The sequence below is a fragment of the Fukomys damarensis genome, unplaced genomic scaffold (assembly GCF_012274545.1).
Source record: "Fukomys damarensis isolate Sample0158 unplaced genomic scaffold, DMR_v1.0_HiC HiC_scaffold_16, whole genome shotgun sequence".
In the NCBI taxonomy this organism is placed as follows: domain Eukaryota; kingdom Metazoa; phylum Chordata; class Mammalia; order Rodentia; family Bathyergidae; genus Fukomys; species Fukomys damarensis.
Window position 1 is genome coordinate 133,697,580 of NW_022900928.1, and position 19,865 is coordinate 133,717,444.

At 49.9% G+C, this 19,865-nt stretch overlaps 2 protein-coding genes and 1 long non-coding RNA gene across 3 annotated transcripts in view; all 3 read left to right on the forward strand.

Moving 5' to 3' along the window:
- The window catches only part of Lrrfip1 (LRR binding FLII interacting protein 1), a 58,901-nt gene extending 52,773 nt beyond the window's left edge, over positions 1 to 6,128 (forward strand). The window contains exon 25 of the mRNA XM_033763993.1: positions 840 to 6,128. Within this exon, the coding sequence (XP_033619884.1) occupies positions 840 to 2,380 (1,541 nt within the window). The 3' untranslated portion in view covers positions 2,381 to 6,128. The remainder of the gene's footprint in view (positions 1 to 839) is intronic.
- A 1,189-nt stretch (positions 6,129 to 7,317) lies between these two features.
- Positions 7,318 to 10,386, forward strand: LOC117286375. The gene is made up of 3 exons (XR_004517559.1): positions 7,318 to 8,254; positions 8,350 to 8,399; positions 10,355 to 10,386. It is a non-coding gene; the product is annotated as an uncharacterized LOC117286375 (long non-coding RNA).
- A 27-nt stretch (positions 10,387 to 10,413) lies between these two features.
- On the forward strand, positions 10,414 to 13,550 carry LOC117286282 (leucine-rich repeat flightless-interacting protein 2-like). Its single transcript, XM_033763994.1, has 5 exons — positions 10,414 to 10,472; positions 10,547 to 10,634; positions 11,329 to 11,433; positions 11,824 to 11,928; positions 12,860 to 13,550. The coding sequence occupies exons 1-5, from the start codon at positions 10,414 to 10,416 to the stop codon at positions 12,968 to 12,970; spliced, it is 468 nt and encodes a 155-aa protein (XP_033619885.1). The 3' UTR covers positions 12,971 to 13,550.
- Positions 13,551 to 19,865: the final 6,315 nt, after the last annotated feature.

The window sequence follows — 19,865 nt, forward strand, 5'->3', positions numbered from 1 at the left end:
CCTCAGCCACGGGACCCCTGAGTTTTGATCTCCAGGCTCTGACTCCAGCCATAGGGTTTTGTTTTATTCCTTTGGAGAATCCCACATAAACCTGCTCATTCCAGACCAGCGACGCGCTTGTCACTGGTGGGTGATCTGTTGGGTTGCATGGTCACCTTGGTCTGAAGCACTGCTTCCTGCTGGGACCTTGCCACCCCCTGGAGCAGACACAGGACACCCGGCCAGCAGGCGGTGCTCCTAGCAGAACACAGATTCCTTCTGCCTTTTGTGAGCTACTCCCAAAGCATCTTTCTTGAGGCTGACTTTGAGGCTGAGTTTCTAAAAGTAAACAAAGTGTTCTTTGTCAAAAGTTATTTGCAGTCCTCAGTTAGGACCGGGTAGCATCCAGAGAGTCTTGAATTGTGTGAGTTGTCAAGGTGGTGCTAGAAAGGAGAATGGGAAAGTGGGTCGGAAGTCTCCTGAAGCCTGAAGCACATTCTTTTGAATTGTTTGGCTGCCTAGTCCAAGCTCTTTGATCTGTTCAGGTGTAACTTCACCTGTACAGATGGGTTCATACTCACAGTCCAGCGGCCATGCTGCCTTGGAGACGGAGGCAAAACCACACTAATGCAGTTACTACTTTGCCACACAGACATGGCAAGGCTTCTGTGGCGTGAGATTCTCTTGATGACTCAAGCGTGCACGCTCTCTCTCTCTCTCTCTCTCTGTCTCTCTCTCTCTCTCTCCCTCTCAGTCTCAGAACAGGGAGGGTGGGAGTCTGCACTTGCCTTTACATTGTAACATATATTAAGTGGTCACTGCCTCCTGGGGTCCCTTCAATTCTCTCAATGGTCTTTTAGGAAGAGCCAAAGAAGTGGAGGTGGAAAATGAAATTGTGGAGAATATGGGGAAAAGAGAAATCTTGCAGAACACTGAGCAAGAACAACACAAAGAGGACACAGTAAAAGATGGTGTGGACATAGAGGGATCATGTCCTGGTGAATACTCCAAGGCCCAGGAACTGTCCAAAAACTTAGCAAATGCTGAATGTGAGGAGCAAGTCCAAAGCCAAAGTCCAGACAGCCACGAAACTGCAGAGCAGGTTGGGTCACAGGAAGTCCCAGACGTGCCAGCCGAGTGGACGGGAGCATCCCTGGGGCACCCCGAGTGTCCAGAGGATTCAGGCAGTGAGGCCTCAGGTCCCGTGCATGGGCTGGACACCTGTAATGCTTTGGATGTCTTAGACCAAAGTGAAGAATCTGTGGGGAGGAGGCAGGACCAAGAAAACCAAGACTGGGAAACGGACATGGAAGAGCTTCACCGGAAACCCTGTCAGGGGCCTGAAGCGGAGCCGGCGAGCAGTGCAGATCCCAGGGCGCCAGGCGGGGGCCACACCCAGGAGGAGGCAGAGCCAGGGGGAGCTGCAGCTGGGGCCCCTGGGAGTGATCCTGAGCGTGGCCTGGTTGATGAGCTGGACTCCAGCACAAGGCGCGGCTCAGAGAAGGAGCTGGCTGACCAGGAAGCAGCTGAGCCTGGGGAGGCCACCTGTCGGAGTGCAAGAGTGGGCGGGGAGGACAGCATGGAGGAGGAGGGAGATGGGGACACGCAGGCCGAGAAACCAGTCCCGACAGAAGCCCAGCCCATGCCTGGGGCTCCCACAGCCAAGAGCAGCCTAGAGGAAGCCCCGGGTCCAGGGAGGGCAAACACCAACCGTGAACCCAGTGAAAGAAAAAGTGATCACCAGGCAGAGGGATCAGAGTCATCCCAGAAGAAGTCAAAGAATAAGAAAAAGAAAAATAAGAAGAAAAAGTCACCCATGTCCGTAGAAAGCCTGGAAGATATTAAGAAAGAGCTGACCTATCCAGACACAGACAGAGGCGAAGTTCAGGAGGAGCAGGGACACCTCGCTGGAGCAGCACAGGAGGAGGTGGCCGGAAATAGAACACAGAAAATCACAGCAGAAAGTGGTGGATGTGATGATTGTCCTGAGGCAGAGTTGGACGGAAAATTTAACCAAGAGGATGACAGCGTGAAAACAGAGGTAGGGACGGAGGAAGCTCTGGGCGACACCATGGATTTGGCGGGGAATACCATCCCATCATCAGGCACACATGATAGCGATGAAGAATTAGGGGAAGGTGTCACAGACGGTGTCGCTTCAGAGCCGGAGGACCCGGATGGGACCAGCAGCTCCTTGCTGCAAAATGAAAGCCTCTCAGCAGCCGTTGAGGGTACCTGTCAGACAGGAAGTCCCAAGGAAGACACAGGCAGCGTCGGCCTAGAAACGGCTGGCTTTTCTGTGCCACACGGAGAGCTGGGGGACTTGGGCTCAGAAAGTGGAGGCCCCACAAAAGAAGGGAATGAGAAGAGCAAGGGCAAAGAGGATTGCACTATGTCCTAAGGCGGGCAAGCGGGCGCGGGCCAGGAATGCTGCCACTGACCTGCCACTCCTAGGAGGTTCTGAGTAGGTACAGACTGCTGCCATCGGCTTCCTGTGCACCGCCCAGATCAGACCAAAAAGCGCAACTGTTCCCAGTGTTTCCAGCGGTATGGGTAACGGAAACCTGCTCTGTGTTGCCCTAGCACTTGCCTGAGACAAATCTGAATGTGGGTTTTCTTGACCAAAAGCATCCAGGCGACCAAACAGCATTCTTAGATTTCTGCTTTACGAAGATTATGGATATTTAAACTAATATATCTCATTCAAATACATATGTATTTTCCTCTTTGATTATAACGTGCATGTTATAACCTGTATGGTATTTTACTTGAAGGAGATGAATGGTCAAATGGCATATAGGTCACTGAGTGATAAGATTTGCACCTTTAGGACAATAATTATCATTTTAGGGGTAACAAATAAGTATCTGAAAGCACTAGGGAGATCTCATTTGCCATTACCACATTGAAGTATTTTATTTCATTAAAATACTTTTGGATCTGCTGATCAACAATACCTGAATTTATTTTGTAAAAGATTTTGCCTTCAGATGATGATGTACCAAATTCATTTTATACAAAGATTTTCAAAAATATTTTCTGAAATGTTTTTCTACAGTCGACATGATGAGATTGTACTTACTACTGTAGTATTTTGGTGGGGGGAGTCAGAGTTTTTTAAATCCTTGAAATTCTTTCTCTTTGTGTGTCTAATTGTTAGAAGAACAATACAAAAGTTACTTATTCATGTGGAAGCTACTTATTAGTCTATCATGGGATATTTTAAACAGTCAAATCACTTTTGTTATTTGGGTATAAATGTATTTGTTGTTTCTCGGTATATTCTGATTAGAAAATTCTTGTTTTGTTCTGCTAAAGGAATATATATTTTCTATATAAAGGAACTTTAAAAATAACTGTAAAGTTGGATGAAAAGTCATGATAATGTAAAGTTGTAAGGAAATGTACATTGTGAATGCTGGTGACATTCGATGGGCGATGCTACTTCCTGTGACTGTTACAAGATGCAATTGAGTGCAGAGACCAAACTCTCAGGAAATCTGAGGCTGACCTAGTGTTGTAGAGCGGAAATAAAAGCATTCCATAATGTCTAAGCCTGTGGCTCCCATCTTTGGGCTTCTTGACTCTGGACCTGGCCTGTGTCACAGGGTCCCCTCACAGTGGTACCCTCCTGTGTGGACTCCCAGCCAGGGAGTGGGCACTCCCAACGCCCTCCCAGTGACACTTGGATTCCCTCCCGCCCGCCTGTCCTTGGGCCTCCAAGAAGACCTCTCACGTCACCTCCCATGCCCCCTGGAGTCCCCGGGTGCCACCCCAGCTGAGGAGGGCCTCGGTCCCGATGCTCACCTGAAATGTGCCACCACTCAACGCAGTCGGGAGGGTCTGACAGAGGCATGAAAAGACCGATTTTCCTGCTGCTCTGGGGTCTTGAAGAAGCAGGTGGCGATGGCACATCCTACCGACTGGGCTGTGGAAACAGCAAGCTCTGGGGCTGCTGGCGCCCAGGCCGGGCCCACAGGACTCCAGTGGGAGTCTGCACTACCGTGCACATCGTGAAGCAGCTCTGTGCCCACTTTTAGAGGCCCCAGGGGAAACAACCCAAACACCAGCATCCCTGATGCAACACGTCAAACCCTCTCAGCTCTCTGCTTGCTGTTCCTTGGGTGCCCCGGCACATCACGCTGGCATCACGGTCATTCAGCCAGTCTCTCAGGTGCTCCTCAGGACTTCTGACCCCTGTGTGAGCACCATGCTGGGGATCAATGGCTGGGACCCTGCTGTGTGCTGGGAGTACCCGACTGAGAATCAGGACGGAGAACAAAGAATGAAAAAGCGTGTCCAAACACCAGTACCGTTTCTTGTTGTTTTGGGACAGGGTCTCCCTGTGTAGCTCAGGCTCCCTTGAACTGACTGTGTAGCCCAGGCTGACCTCATACTTGCAGTGATCCCCCAAGTGCTGGGATTACAGACATATGGCCCACGCCAGGCTTCATTTCTTGACCATTTGAGAGCCTTCCTGTGAATGAACATCAGCCACACGACCCTGTGACAGTGACACACCACAGCCCAGCACTGTAGCTGGGAGTCACAGAAATGGTGACCTTAGGTTCCTCGGTTTCAGAAGGTGTGGAAATTCCACCAGGACCCTGGAATGCTACCTAGGGGGGCCAGGAGGGCTGGAAGGTCCTGTGTCCCCTGCAGGTCCCTTCTGCAGGAGACCACAGCATGCAGGGACCAACAGGGCCACTGAGGCCCAGGACCACAACAGGAAGACCTGTCCCAAATATCATCCAGGGCCCGGGGGAGAGGGAGGTGTGTGTGAGTGTGTGTGAGAGATCAGAATACGTGTTCAGTGTGATCACTGTGTGTGTATATATACAGAAAACTGTTTGGGGGGAGGAAAGCCCTTTTTCTGTTTGTCCTTCCTCAAGTACTGTTTCTCTTTTATTTTTCTTTAAATTTTATTGATGAGCAATTTGTTGGGGTTTTTTAATGAGCAATTTGCATGCTAAGATACATTTGCTTTCAACATAGAGTTTGGTTTCTTTTTTAATTTTCACTTTTACCATTCCTACCATGTCTTCAGTACATGGTGGTTCCGTCCTTGTGGGTAGCTGGTGCGTAGACCTCGCGCGTTTTCATTCTTTTCACGTCCTCTTCCCCACCGCTCCCTCCATCTCCTGGTCCCCTTTCCATTTGCAAAACATTCTCCCCATTTCCTAGTATCTGTCTTTCATTTGACTCTTTATTTGTAGTTAGGTTTCATAGTCTCAAAGTGGGAGAGCCAGCGACTGACGGAGGAGCCCCACAGACAGAGGAAAGAGGTGTCTGGACTGCCCGGTTCTGCCTTTTGTGGAAGGGGGCACCTTCAGCAGGGACTAGGGGGTGGGGCTGACCTGCGAATTCACACACACACACACACACACACACACACACACACACACACACTCTTTGGACTGGGGGCCCTAGGGCTGAGTGAGAAGCTGTCTCAGAAGCGCATGGTTGTAAGCAGGCCTGCACCTACCTACCAGGCCTTGCTTTGTCTCTGAAATGGGACCATGCCTCCACCTGCCTTTTAGAGTTGCAAGCAGGGTCAGATGGGGGCTGCTGTCCGCCGCCTGCACAGGTGAGCTGGTGGGGTACAGGTGGAAGGAGGCAGCTGAGCAGGGCTCAGCCTCCCACCCTGGGGGTGTGGCTGCCCCAGGCCCATGCTAGAGGCCTTTCCTCTCTGCCAGCCACTTCGTGGGGCTCTGAGTCTCATGCCAGAAAGTTTGCTGGAATTTAATTTATAAGAAACAGATCTTTCTTTCAGATGTCACCTAGATACTTGCAGTAGCCAGCTGATGTTAATTCCCTGTATAAAGGAAGCCTGTCCATGGCTGGGCGTCACAGTGTGAGTGGCAGTGTTTGCTACCCTTGTTCAGTGCCACGCTGTCAGTGGCAACTGTTTACCCGCAGTCAGCCTCGCTCATCTTAAAGCCATGAGCAGCAACACTCTCACTCCTGCTTTCTCCGTATCAAATAATTTGCTTCTTTTCTTCCATTTTCTTAAAGTTGTTTAGTTTGTGCTTTCCTCTTCAGTTCTGCTTTAAAATGTATCTTCTTTAAAAATTCCACTTCTCCCTATTTTTTCATATTCTTACTGCAGACCAGATTATCTTTTTCCCCTCACCAGCTCTATTATATTGTAACATTTATTTTCTATTATTTTTCTAGGGTGTTTGAAATCTTCTAAAAAAAGAATAAAGGTTGCAGTAGCTAGAGACATGAGCTTTGAGATTATGTTCTGATGTATTCAGTGTCTTCTTGTAATGCTTAGAGTGTTTATATGTAGGAGTATAAAATATAGAAGGTTAAAAGTCATACTGGCTGAAAGAGCTGGGTTTATTAACCCCATTCCACTTGAGGTTTTTGTTGTTTTTGTTTGTTTCATTGTTGGGTGGGCTTTCAGAATAAAAGAACGCATGCAAATTGAAACAGGACTTCAGAAGATCATAAGTTTATTTTATATTCTGCTTAAGATTTGCTGCTGTCTCATTTTGTTATACTGTACCTTTCAAAATCACAACTTAGGGTCTGGAAAAACAACTCAAGAAATCATGTAACTCAGATTAGGATGTGGCTGGATGATTTTAAAAATGAGAACAAGCATGGGTTTTCTATGCCTCGCTTTCCAGGTCCATTGTGTACTCTCTAAGAACTTGGAGCTCGGGGATCCCTCGGGATCACTTGGCTCGGGAGCCGGGGTCTCTCTTGGAAGGGGGCGGCATCTAGATCTGGGAACCCATACAGCACAGTAGTCAGGTGCCCCTGAGGCCAGGCTGAGAGGCCCTAAGGAGGTTACTGACTCCCCCAGGAGGAAAGGTGCAAGGACAGCCACCCGGTGGGCCCTGGCTGGTGCGAACCTGTCGGGAACAGGGCCTGCCTTTGTGGGCTTCGTGGGGAATGCCTCGGCCTCCCCATCATCCGTCATCCTGAATTTGCCTTTAAATTGGTGCAGACCTTCCCCACACCTCTGTTCCCCTCTGAATCCAAAGACTGGAGCACTTGATGTTTCCTCTGACTCATAGAAGTTTATGTACAAGTTGTGATGGAAAAATATGGTGAATGTTCGATTTCTTAAAATGTATTACAATGCTGGGGATTTAGCTCAGTGGTTCCGGCACCTGCCTCACAAGCACAAGGGCTTGAGTTCAATCCCCGGTACAAAATAAAAAAATGTATTACAATAAAAGGCACAGAACTACAAATCCCTCTGAAAGCCTCCTCCTTTCTGCAAAGACACTCATCCCATCATTTTTGCCACTTTCTGCAGCAGCTCTGGAGCGCTCTTTTCTGTCTTTAGTTGCGCTGTCATGGCTGCCTCGATGTCCTAAATTGATTCAGAACATTTCCCTTCAAGGTTACTTTGGCTTTGGGGAAGAGCCAGAAGTCACATGGTGTCCTACAGGTGAAGAGGTGGATGAGGACCCTGCCATGATTTTAGCAGCCTGCCTTTCCGCTGGGTGGTGCTTGGCTGCAGCACACACTGTATATTCGATTGTCCCTTGCAGAGACTCTCAGGAAAGAGGGCTCCAGAACTGCACCAGACCGTGCTGAGAACAGTGGGATGAGTGTGTGCAAAGCCAGGGGAGTATTTCAGGGAGATCAGTGACGGTGTCTTTTACTGTACTACGTTGTTTTAACGTAAACACTCACTGTACATTTTGATGGCCCTGTGTTTGTGCACCCTGATATGCCAGGGGTGAAGGAGGCTCAGAAGACAAAGCGTTACTGCATTTTCTTTACAAGAGTGGCAGCGTTTGGTAACTGGGTTGACAGACATGTAGTCAGCAGACTCATGATTTGTAAACGTGTTGTCAAAACTCTGACCCCCATGATTCTGAGAAATGAGAAGGTGAGAACACCCAGGTCATAAGGTCAGAAGGGAAGGCTATTCAAAATGATGGTGCTAGCCAGGCGTAGCAGCACAGGCCTGCATCCCAGCACTGTGGGAGGCAGAGGCAGGAGGATCACAGGTTCGAGCCCAGCCCAGACTAGGATTACAGCTCAGTTGGGAGGCGCTGGGGATTGTCTGATGCAGGCCGATGCTCCTCGCCCTGGTTCTCGGTGCGATTGTGCATTGCTAACCATGTTAAACCATGAAGCTCTGAGCTCTTGTGTTGCAGTGTGGTTTGCCTAGCGTTCTTGCATGCTAACTAGTAGAAGATTAGCTGTTTGCATGAGCCGGAAGCCGCTCCCGATGAAGCATGTGGGGGAGGCTGCGCCACCCCAGCTGAGTCCTCGCGTCCTGTCTGTGGCCTCATTCACCATGGTACGTGTGTAATACCTTCATCATTCATTCCACTAACCCAGAGCTGCCCGTGCCCTGCAGATTCACCCGAACCCGTGTCTTTCTCATTTCTTCAGATATTAGGTTGAAAAAGCTCGTCAACGAACGGGAGTGCTTATTGGAACAGGTAATGAATGATCTTTTCATTATCCTCTGAGTTCCTTTTGGGGAGGGGATGTGACAGGGTCTCACTGTGTATCCAGGCTGGCCTTAGACTTGCTGCGTAGCTCAGGCTTTCAGCAGGCCTCTGCTTCAGCCTCCTGAGTGCCGGAATCACAGCCATGCACCATCGCCCCCAGATTTCCCTGCATTCTTGAACAGGGAAACAACAAGCCTTCCCGTTTTACTTCCTCCTGACTCTGAAAACCCCTACACACCACATCTGAAAGGAGCATTAAGTCCATGGGCACTGTGTCCAAACAGAACGTCACCAGTCCAAGAGGGTTAGTGGGGACATCCACAAGACGCAAAGCCTTGGGTCTGAATTTTGGACCTCGGGGATTGCTGCTTAAAGAAGTACAGCTGTGGTGCCCGCGGTGAACCATGAGGGCCGGGACAGGGCCAGGTCATCACCCACTTGCCCTCAGCCATCAGTTCCCCTCGCAGGGGTCTCCATTGCTGATCAGAGTTATTCCAGTTGTGATTTATCCTCATTGCTGTCTCCGACCTCAAGAAATACTAAACATTTACTCTATTTGATCTTTCTTATATGCAGGATAGCTATTAAATTATTCCACAACCATCTCCTAAGGAAATTCTGTTCCTCTGATTTTCCCTCATAAGCCTAATCAGACAGATTTGCCTTGCTTTTTACAGCTCTGTGAAACTGTCTTGCAAAATCAAACAAAACATTGAAGGTGGTGGAAGTAGTCTCAGAGGCCTGTTTTTCTTTGTTGGTACTGGGGATCAAACTCAGGACCTTGCTCTTGCGAGGCAGGCAGCAGAACCACTGAGCTAAACCCCCAGCCATCAAGGGTCTACTTTTAAAAACACACCCCCAGGCCAGGGATTTAGCTCAGTGGTTCCACCACCTGCCTTGTAAGCACAAGGTCCCTAGTTCAATCCCCAGTACCTAAATAAATAAAACTAAAACATACATCCAGGCCAAGGGCAATGCTTGGTAGTAGGGCACTTGCCTAGCAGGTGGGAGGCCCTCGGTTTGATTCCCTGCCCCACAGAAAATAAAAATAAAGTATGTTTTTTAAAACGTACTAGTTACAGGCCAGGGACATAGCTCAGCAGTGCCGCGGGGTCCCAAGTTGGATCCCTGGTACTGAAGAAAAAAAGTACTAGTTGTAATTCTGTATTGTTTCAAGTGAAAAAACTACAGTTTGGGGGATGTGTGATTCAGCTCTCCTGCACCCAGAAGTCTCCAGAGGGCCCTTTCTCCTCTGTGAATGAAGCCCAGGTCCATGGCACACTGGCTCACCAACTCTTAGTTAACATTTCAGGTATTTGACGTAGCATCTCCTCCTGACTCCCAGGGGGACTTCATCTTTCCAAATCACTTCTCACTGGGCAGGTGGCACACAGCTGTTACCTGAACTACTCAAAGAGGCTGAGGTGGCAGGATCGCAAGTTCAAGGCCAGGCTGGACCACTTAGTGAGATCCAGAGTTGCTTAGTGAGTCTCAGAGTAATTTAAAAGGGAGGATGTGTTGGGATCATAGCTTGCCTAGCATGCTCCAGACCTGCGGTTCCCTCAGCACTGCAAAAATAAAGAAGGAAGGAGGGAGGGAGGGAGGACTTTCACCCCACATTACAAAATAATTCAAGCCTGGTATTGTAGAAATCATTTATTTTTCATTCATTGAACTCCCTACTGTCAGAAGACAACTGATCAGCAGGTTTTCCCTTTTAGGGTTAGGCTGATGGCCTTTTACTATCCTTCTCTCCTGCGTGCTGTGTCCCCCAGCTCTCTGGCACCTTGGGGACCCTCAGTACTGCTCAGCAGTGGTCCCTTGAACCTCTGGCTATTGAGTTTCCATTTTGCAGCCGCTTCCCTTCCATTGGGCTCTGAGTTCAGCTTTTCAGTGTTCTTTAGAAAGGAGAAACTGATGGAATTTGCCGGTGGTGTTTTCAGATCAGGAAACTTAAAGGGCAGCTGGAGGGAAGACAGAAGAACAGCAGACCAGACCACCCATGGGCTGCAGAGGAGGTGCTGGAAAACGGGGCCGATGTGCACGTCCTGGACCTGCAGAGTGAGTGTCCTTCACTGGGGGTAGAGGGCGTGCTCCCCAGGGCTGTGCTGATGCTGACGCTGACGCCTGTGCAGAGGAGCCCCATGGTCCCTGGCAGCCCCCAAGCCCCGAGATGCAGAAGCTCAGAAGTGTTTCTTTGTGGGCAGCCAAGAGGGGCAGGAGGTAGGGCAAGGGCCTCCCAAGGTGCGCAAGTCCTGAGAGAAGCCTCCTGGCTCTGCTGGGTAGAGTGGGCTTTTGGTCTGCTGCTTATACGGACTGACAGAGAAGCTTTGTTTACTCCAATAAATGAGAAGCAGGCTCAGGGAAGGTGAGAGATGCCCGGTCTGCCCCGCCCAGCCCACCTCTTCTTTGTCCTCCTGGCTGGGCAGTGTCTCCACCTGGGGTCCCTGTCCTCACACACATGGCCACTGACTGTGCCCAGCCCTGGGCACCATGGGGCACAGCCAGAAGCCACAGGTTTGCGAGACAAGTATGAGGAAGGGCTCAGTCCGTGTGAGCTCTTGTAATGTTGTTTTCAAAGCCCAAGCGCAAACAAAAAAAAAGAGAAAATGAAGAAATGGAAATGAAGTGTTTATAAAGAGGGAGGTAGGAGGGGTGAAGGGAGGGCAGGGACAAGGGGAAAAAATGAGAACCAAGACCTGTCATGTAAAGGTACAAGATCCCAATGATGAATGTATATGTCTGTATTCCTAAAATGTACCAATAAACTAAAAAAAAAAAAGCCCAAGAGCATAACAGGTTTTCCTTCTCCCTTACCCTTCAGGAGATGCCAGCAGGCAGATCAGCGACCTCAAATTTAAACTCACCAAGTCTGAAACACCAATAAAAAAAAAAAAAAAGCCCAAGAGCATAACAGGTTTTCCTTCTCCCTTACCCTTCAGGAGATGCCAGCAGGCAGATCAGCGACCTCAAATTTAAACTCACCAAGTCTGAACAAGAGATAACTGCACTAGAACAAAATGTATGTGTGCACCTTCTAAAGCAATCCCGAGCGGCTGAACTGTGGGCAAACTGCAGTTCTGTTTGCTGGAAATAGCACCTCAAAGGCTGAGAACGAAAAGCAGCAGCAGAACCACCCTGGGTGGGTCAGTGGAAGCCCAAGTGGGGGCTCCACACGGAGGATGGGGGCAGAGAGCAGCGCAGTCCCTGCTGGGGTCAGGACAGGTCCCCCAGAGGGATGACTGCAGGCTCGCTTGGCTACGGGCCGCTCTCTCCGGAAGCGGTGTCATCACTCACACACTGTCTTCTCCCATCCTGCCGAGCCACGCCCGCGGCTCTCGAGTAGAATACAGCAGTTGGGGAAAGGAAGTGGGCCTATAATTCACTCTGCTGGTTTTTCCCTCCTTTTTAGGTAATAAGGTTAGAGAGCCAAGTGTCTCGTTATAAATCAGCCGCTGAAAATGCAGAAAAAATAGAAGATGAACTGAAGGCGGAAAAACGGAAACTCCAAAGAGAGGTAAACCTCCAGGCTGTTTCTGACCACCTGGTGGCCATAGCCTTAGAGGATTTACTTGGTGCAGTCCGCGTGGGGCTGGCGTCCTAACACCACCGCTCAGCCTTGGGGAGCCCGGGCCGGCCCCCGCGCCTCCCAGCCTTAGAGATGGTGCCTGTCTGCCTTCCTGACGACACTGGCAAGAGATGGGCTGGGGGTGCGGCGGCCGCAGCCGTGCTTCCTTTCCCTCTGGTCTGTGACACTTGGCTCTCCCACCGCCCATGTCCGGTCCTCCTCGCCTGTTTCTCCTGGCTTTGCTACACCCCTCCCTCGTATGTGTGCTGTCTTGTGTAGTAGCAGGAGAACTCTGGGCCCTACAAGGGACACGTCCCACCCGGAGGGCTTGCTTTGCTCCCGCTGAGATGGGAGCAGAGGTCTTTCTCCCCGACTCTGGCCGCACTCCTGGGGGTCTTGGAGGGGGAGCAGAGCCATGGACTGTGTGCCAAGCTTCCACGTCCGTGTGGCTGCGGGGCCCCTCCCTGGCACACCTGTCCCCTCCCCTGCTGGTCCAGGGACTCCAGCCCACGTGGCCTCTGCCTGGCCCCTGCTCTGTGACCAGTGTGACCCTGGCCTTCCTGCCTCAGCCTCAGCTCCTCCATTTGCCTTTATTTGCCTCCCTTTCCTAGTGTGGACCTTCAGGGTCCCCAAGAGTGCACCACATCTGGGCTCTAGCTATCTCCAAGGAGGAAGGTTCCTGCTCCTTGTGATGCCAGAACCAGGGGCCTGTGGTGCTTTTTAAATTAAGAAATATGCACAGTGTACGTGGCTCTAGGGTTCCAGTGTGCCTTAGCTGTGGTCGCAGTAGTCAGAGGGACAGGATCTTGGTGGCACAGACCCCACGATATTTCAGGGGAGCCCATCCCTCCCCCTCATGGCCTCTCCTCCTCATTTCCAGCTTCGCTCAGCACTGGATAAAACCGAAGAGCTTGAGGTGAGCAACGGCCACTTGGTGAAGCGTCTAGAGAAGATGAAGGCCAACCGCAGCGCACTCTTGTCCCAGCAGTAGGCCGCCGGCTGGCACTGGGCAGTCCTCTGCAGGATCCAGGCAGGGTGCAGCTTGGGGCCCTCAGGTGCCTGTGTCTGCAGCCCCTGCCCGCCCAGGCTGGGCCATCTTGCACAACCCGCAGGCTCCTCCGCGAGCACAGGGCTCCCAATCCTGACACAGCCCAGGGATCAGAGCCGAGCCTTTCCCTGGGCTTGCTGAAGTCGGGAAGGTCACCGCGGCAGGACCCCCTTCTGTGGCAGAGCCTGCAACTCGAGCGACTTCAGTAGTCTCTTAGTCTGCGCTTTTCCTACACGAAACACTGTGGAACCACAAGCCATTACGAGCAGAACTCTCACTGGAAACAAGGGGACGGTCCAGACGTCAAAGTGACCTTAAGAAGACTCTTACAGGCAGCAAATGAAGCTTTGCCAAGGGTCTTTGCAGCAGATGAGTCACATTACTTTTTTCCAGGGTAATTAGGCAGTAGCTTCACTGAAAAATGACAGCTTTTCATTTGCATTATTTAATCCTTGTATTTGGAATTAAAGTTGTTAACTTCTTTTAAAGAACGTATTATTAGGAAAATAAAAATGAAATGGTGAAAGACTTGAACAGTGCGGTTTTTCATTTTTTCCCAATGAGAAAGATCTTTTACTGATGTTATATTTGTAGCTGCTGGGTAGTTAAGGTCATCGTGTTTTTTAAGCATGTCAGATCAACTTTTTTTTTTCTTCCCCTGTCCAGAAGAGAAGGTGGTTCACAGAATCAGCGCACCTGGGATAACCCTAGACAGAAGGTGCAGGCGACCGCAGCAGTCGATGCCTGCTTACCCTGTATGTGTCACGTTTCTCCTGCAGCTGGCTGAGCGAGCACAAAGACAACCTTCCAGAATTGACTGTGCCTCGAGTGAACCGTGGGGTGCTGGCACGGGGGCGCGTGGGTAGTGGGCACAGAAGCAGGAAACTCTCCCAAGGGGGTACTGGGGTCGCCAGGATCCATCCCCAGCGCTGTGCGGCCAGAGCGTACAAGGCTGAGTTTCACTGGGACCAGTCGTGTGTCTCCTGGTGAGGAGAATATTTGCTGATGCCCACTGAGGTCAGACCACAGGTAAGGAGGACCCATGGGGCAGAGCGGGCAAGCAGAATTTCCTGGAGTGGACACTGAGCAACCTGCTTTGCCCATCAGCAGGAAGGAGGCGCAGCCACATCTAAATGCAAACATTTTCATTGTGCCTTGTTTTTTTGAGACAGTCTGCTATGTAGTTCTTGTTGGCCTAGAACTTATTATGTAGCCCAGGCTGACCTACCTGTGGCAATCCTCCTGTCTCAGCCTCCCGAGTGCTGGGATTACAGACATGCGCTACCACGCCTGGCTAGAAAACAAACAGGTAAACAGTAAAATTTCTTTATCATTGGCAAATAGTGCTCATAGCAAGCACTTATATGGCACTTAGATGTGTATCGAATGCTTTACCTGTCCTCATTCATTTAATAACCACAAAAAACAAACAAGGTCGATGGTATTACTAAATCCAAGCAAGAAAACTCCAGGCCTGGGAGGTGAACTGACCCGAAATCTCACAGCTGGTAGCAGAGCTGTGAAGTACTGATTCGCCATCGGGGAGAAGGTGTTCCCCACATCAGGGACACCATCGAAGTCAAACCCTGACCTTCTAGCGCTCTCAGTGACACACGGCCTCCTGCAGCATGCGTGCCGTAGGTTCTCCACCACTGCCTTGCACCGACCCTTAAAGAGCTCACAGTCACCGCCACACACCCTTCCTGACCCGGACGAAGCTAGAGCATGATCATCAGCTCCATCCCAGAGTAAAACTCCTGCAGCGGGGGATTGTCACCGTTCACTCCATCCCCGTCACGCACTCAGCACGGCATCCTGAGCAGGACCCTCCTCGGTCCCAGACAGGCATCCCGAGTGCCATGAGACATGTGGCGTCCTGGGACCCAGGCCTTGGCACCCTCTCGCCATGCTGCCTTCTCCACCCTGAGTGGCAGGACTCGGAGGAGATGGCGGAAACCCAGACCGAGAACACGCATGCATTTGCTATAGACCAGAAATGAAGCAGCATTCGGGACACAGCGAGCCGCTCCAGAGACCCTGGAAGTGGTCGATGGCTTTCAGACTCGTTTGGGACTGTGACGAGATGGCTGCTTTCTCTTGTGTGTAACTTAAAATGCTGATGAAAGAAGCCATAGGTACGCTGGTGTTTTCTAAATTTCATTATTTCTCAGACAGGGGTTTCCGGGTGCTACGGTGCTGAGGCTGGGGGGACACAAAAGAACAGGAATCGGGGGCTGGCTCTCAAGGGACAGAAGGGCCAGAGCAGAAGCCGGGGTGGGGAAGCTAGGTGGAACCAGACAGGTTCCAGTTTCCACCCGGTCACAGGCATCTGCTGTCACTAAACGCGCCCCTCCCAGGTGGCCCACAGGTTCACCTACGGCTTGTGGGTGACAGGGCTGGCGCTGCTGGGCTGCCTGACCCTGGGCCAAGGCTGCGGGGACTCAGGGTCTGGGGCTCTGCCCAAGCTCCCGCAGCCCCTGGAGGATCTGTGCCTGCTGCCCCACCTCATGACACCACTACCTGTCCCTTCATTGTGTCCCCCAGGGCACGGCCCCTGGCAGCTAACATCTATTTGTATTGTCTGTGTGTGTGTTTCTGTGATTTTATTGAGAATAACTGCAAGTACATGTAATCCTGATAGCCTGGGAAGCTGAAGCAGGAGGATCTAAAGTTCAAGCCCAGCCTGGGCAACTGAGCAGCTTAGCTGGAACCTGTCTCAAAATTTAGAAAATAGAAAAAGGGCTGGATGTAGCTCAGCACACAAGCCCTGGGTTCAATCCCCAATAGTGGAAAAAAAATAACTGCAGATTTTCTGGAAGACTGCCTCTCTGGAGTTTATTAAAATTTACTAAATAATATCAAGCACTGTCAAGCACTAAGGATGAAACAGTTCTATTCCAGCAAGGTGTAGTAGCACACACCTGTAATCCAGCACTTGGGAGGCTGAGGCAGGAGAAGCATTGAGAATCTGAGGGCAGCCTGTGCATAGGAAAACCCTGTCTCAACAAAAAACAAAACAAGAACAAATAAATAGTTCTGTTCCAGTGAAGAGAGCAAACAGCCCCTACATAGCAAGTAGGATTTCAGATAATGGGTCAGGGATTTAGCTCAGTGGTGCCGCTTCCTTCCTAGCAAGCGCAAGTTCCTGAGTTCGATCCAAAAAACAAAGATTTCAGATAATGAATGGTGCTATGGAAACAAAACAAAACAAAACCCTGCCTGGGCATGGTGGTGCAAGCTGTAATCCTAGCACTTAGGAGACTGAGGCAGGAGGATCTCTTTGAGTTCGAGGCCAGCTCAGGCTACATAGGGCCAGCCTGAACTACATAGTGAGACTCTGTCTCAAAAAACTAAAAAAAAGGAACCAGAAGTACGGGAGAGAAGAAGTTGCTAGTGTGTGCTTGGCCAGAAGAGTGCAGGGTGGTGAGGTAGCTGCTCAGTGGTCTCATCAGAGGAAGTATCACAGAGACATTTGCACTGAACCCTGAGAGTGAAAGGCCTGGCCTGGCCATCTGAGTGTCTGCAGCAGCACTGTCCGATAGAAACATGATAGGAGCCACATATGTAATGAAAATTTTTCTAGTAGCTTGTGCTGGGTTAACTAGTGGTTAACCCACTGGGCATGCCCAGCTGAACGGAGTCAGCGAGGTGAGGTGTGGGAGACCCGCCTGAGGATTGTTGCCAGTGGCATAAAAAGAGACCTGGAGGGGAGGATCATGTGCTGCTGATTTTCTAGGAGAAGCTTGCGGTGGATGGTTTTCCTGATGCAAACTCAGCTGTTCTCCCCGAGGAGGGGCCCAGGGCCTCACTGTCACTGGCAAGGCTGCTGTTCTTATCAGGGGCACTCTGGTCTTCACCTTGAGCATCACTTCTGGCTGCCGTGCAGACCCCTCAGCCTGGTGGCACAGATCCTTCACCCCACGGCACAGGTTTCCTGGCTCCCAACCTGGTCTTGGGCCTCCCTGGTGCAGATCTGCCACACGGACTTGCAGGAGACATGGCCCTGGGCTCCGGGCCCCCAGCTGGACTCGTGCAGGACACTGCCATGGGACCCACCCCTCGGCTGGATTCTTCTGGTCCCCAGTATGCGGACAGATCTCTAGTACTCCTCTGCATTTGACTTTTTGGGTGAATATTATAAAACAATTCTGTAAATTATGTGCCCTTGCAAGCCCTGACTACAGCATAGGTACACTTAAAAAAATTACCAGCTAGAGTTCATTTTAACATTTTGTTTAACTCAGAATACCCAAATAGGGCCGGGGATTTAGCTCAGCAGTTCGATGGCCTGCCTTGCAAGCGCAAGGACCCGAGTTCAATCCCCAGTACCAACAAAAAAGAAAGAATACCCAAATAACCATTTCATCAAGTAATAAACATTGAAAATTGTTAATGAGACATTTTACATTATAGCAAACTTTCAAAGCCAGTATAATATTTTATATTCACAGCACATTTCAATGTGGATGCTGTTTTTACTACAAATAAGTAACCCGTGTTTAGATTTGATAATTTCAGTTGAAAACATTGATTCACATATATGTACTGTCCCAAACACATTCACGAGTTTACCAATACTAAATTAAATACCAAAAACGTAACTTTCCTTCAGTAATGGTACCCATGTTGATGAAAAAAAAATTGGTTCCTTTTTTTCAGAAGAATTGATCTGACTTTAAAGCAAAAGCTTAACATTTTCAGAATGACATCCAAACAGTTGTCAGACGTGGTGGCACACGCCTGTAATCCCAGCACTCAGGCTGAGGCAGGAGGATCGCTGTGAGTCACACACACCCACAGTAAGTAAATTCATGTGCCAACTCAGGATTACTAACATCAGATTCCAAAAGATGGCATGAACTGAAAAGCAGGTCTCTCAGTCACTGTCACTGAAGTATTCTTCAAATCTTTCCTGTAGACTTTTGCAACTAATTCCCATAATTAATGATTATAATTAAAATCCTGCACATACTGACTTCTCTGTTTAAAAATCACCATGGTTCTCTGTGATTGGAAAGTCTCCCTATCCACACCACCTACAGCTGGCTTCTTGGATCTTCCAGCTCAGCTCGTTCGTATAGAGCCGCAGGAGAAAACATCAGCCACACAGCCAGTGTTTTCCCGAGGTCACTGAATGTTCAGCGAGCCCTCCTACTTTAGGAGGATCTTGATGTGAACAGAAACAAATTCTTTGTAAAACTCTCTTGTGACTCAATGGATGAACACTGGCAATGAACACGAGACCACTAAACTCTTCTCATGCTTCATGAGCTGGTGATCCGTAGCATCTGCGTGTGTCCTGAGGATTTTACGGCCGCATCTGTGACTCTAGATGGCTTTGGAAAACAGCACATCTATTTTCAATGTGTGTCACTGTCGCGAGCCACGACGTCAGGATCCTGCCAGCAGGTCCTAAACCTGAAAGGACGAGGACAGAGAGACGGGAGGCACTTTTCTTCTCATGTTCCTTGCTTTATTTATTACAGAACCTCTTCCTTTTATACTCTCCCGGGAGCGAGAGTACCGCCCACACATTCCAGAAGACAACCGTTACAGTTGCTAGGCAACAGATCAGACCACCAGCTGAACTAGCCCGTTGCTATGGGCGACGGCACGTCCACACCGCTCGGGTGAATCACAGGTTAACATGGCTGCGCTCTCCATATGTCACACAGTGAAGTGAAGCAACACAGGTGACGCCAGTCTTGTTCAGAGTGCTGAGATCTGGCACTTGGTCCATTTTATTTGGGGCTCCAGCCAGCCTCAGAGAAACTCAGGCTTTCCTATCTACGTTAGCAGAGGTTTTTTTTTTTTCCCCCTGCAGTATTAGGCATAGAACCCAGGCCTTCCCACTGAACTACATCCCTAGCACTTTGGGCAGAGGAGCTGCCACACCTCCCATGGGACTGCAGGGCGCCACACCTCTACCCAGCATGCAACCCTGGCGCTCCCCACAGAGCAGATTTCCCACGTCAAAACAGCAGTTGAAATAAAAATGACCTGATATTTCAGGAAGAGGGAATTGTTTATAAGCAATGAAATATTTCCAAAGTAAAATATCATGAACATGAATAAGCTTTTTTTTTTTTTTTTTTTGATGGGGGTCTTTCTGAGTACTGAGCATCTAAGAGTACAGCTCCATAAACAGAGTTTAGAACTATACAGCTAGGCTAAGTCTTTTCCAGACCTATATTTGTTTTGATTTTACGCAGATTTTTAAAAATCAAAATTAGTGCAAAAACGAATCCACAGTGAAGAAAAACCCCGATTTAAATACAGGGTCAGCAGCAGTGTGTTCTATGGAGCCATCTTAAAGCCAGAGGAAAAAGAAGAGAAAAACAGGAGTATTAATTTGGATTCTTTGCCAGTCTTGGGTTTTTTTTCATGACCTATGACTTTTTCTAACGATTGCATTAAAATGTTACTTATTGTGGGCCGGGGATTTAGCTCAGTGGTTCCATCACCTGCCTCGCAAGCGCCAGGTCCCAAATTCAATCCCTGGTACAAAGATTGCTGCTGCGTTTGGAAGTGGCCCTATTTTGCAGTCGGTAAACGCCTCTGCGTCCCCCACGTCATCCACCTGAGAACCAGATGTCTACGGGCGAAGAGGCAGCCTGGCTTCTGCCTTTTTCTCCTTTCCTTCTGCATCCTTCGCAGCACTGGGGTGGACCAGAGAGCTACATCCTGGCCCCTTTCTACATTTTTTCCTGTTTCGGACAAGGTCTGGCTAAGTCTCCCAGGTTGGGCTTGAATTTGTGACCCTCCTGCCTGGCCTCCCGCCTGCCGGGACGACGCACGCTCCAAGAGCCACGGGGCCACGACGGCCGCAAAGCAAGCC

Excerpts from the sequence above, each read along its gene's own strand:
- LOC117286282 (XM_033763994.1), top strand. The coding sequence starts at position 10,414 with ATGGGCTGCAGAGGAGGTGCTGGAAAACGGGGCCGATGTGCACGTCCT. Across the intron at positions 10,473-10,546 it reads GCACGTCCTGGACCTGCAGA|AGGAGCCCCATGGTCCCTGG; the intron begins GTGAGTGTCCTT and ends ACGCCTGTGCAG. Across the intron at positions 11,434-11,823 it reads TAACTGCACTAGAACAAAAT|GTAATAAGGTTAGAGAGCCA; the intron begins GTATGTGTGCAC and ends CCTCCTTTTTAG.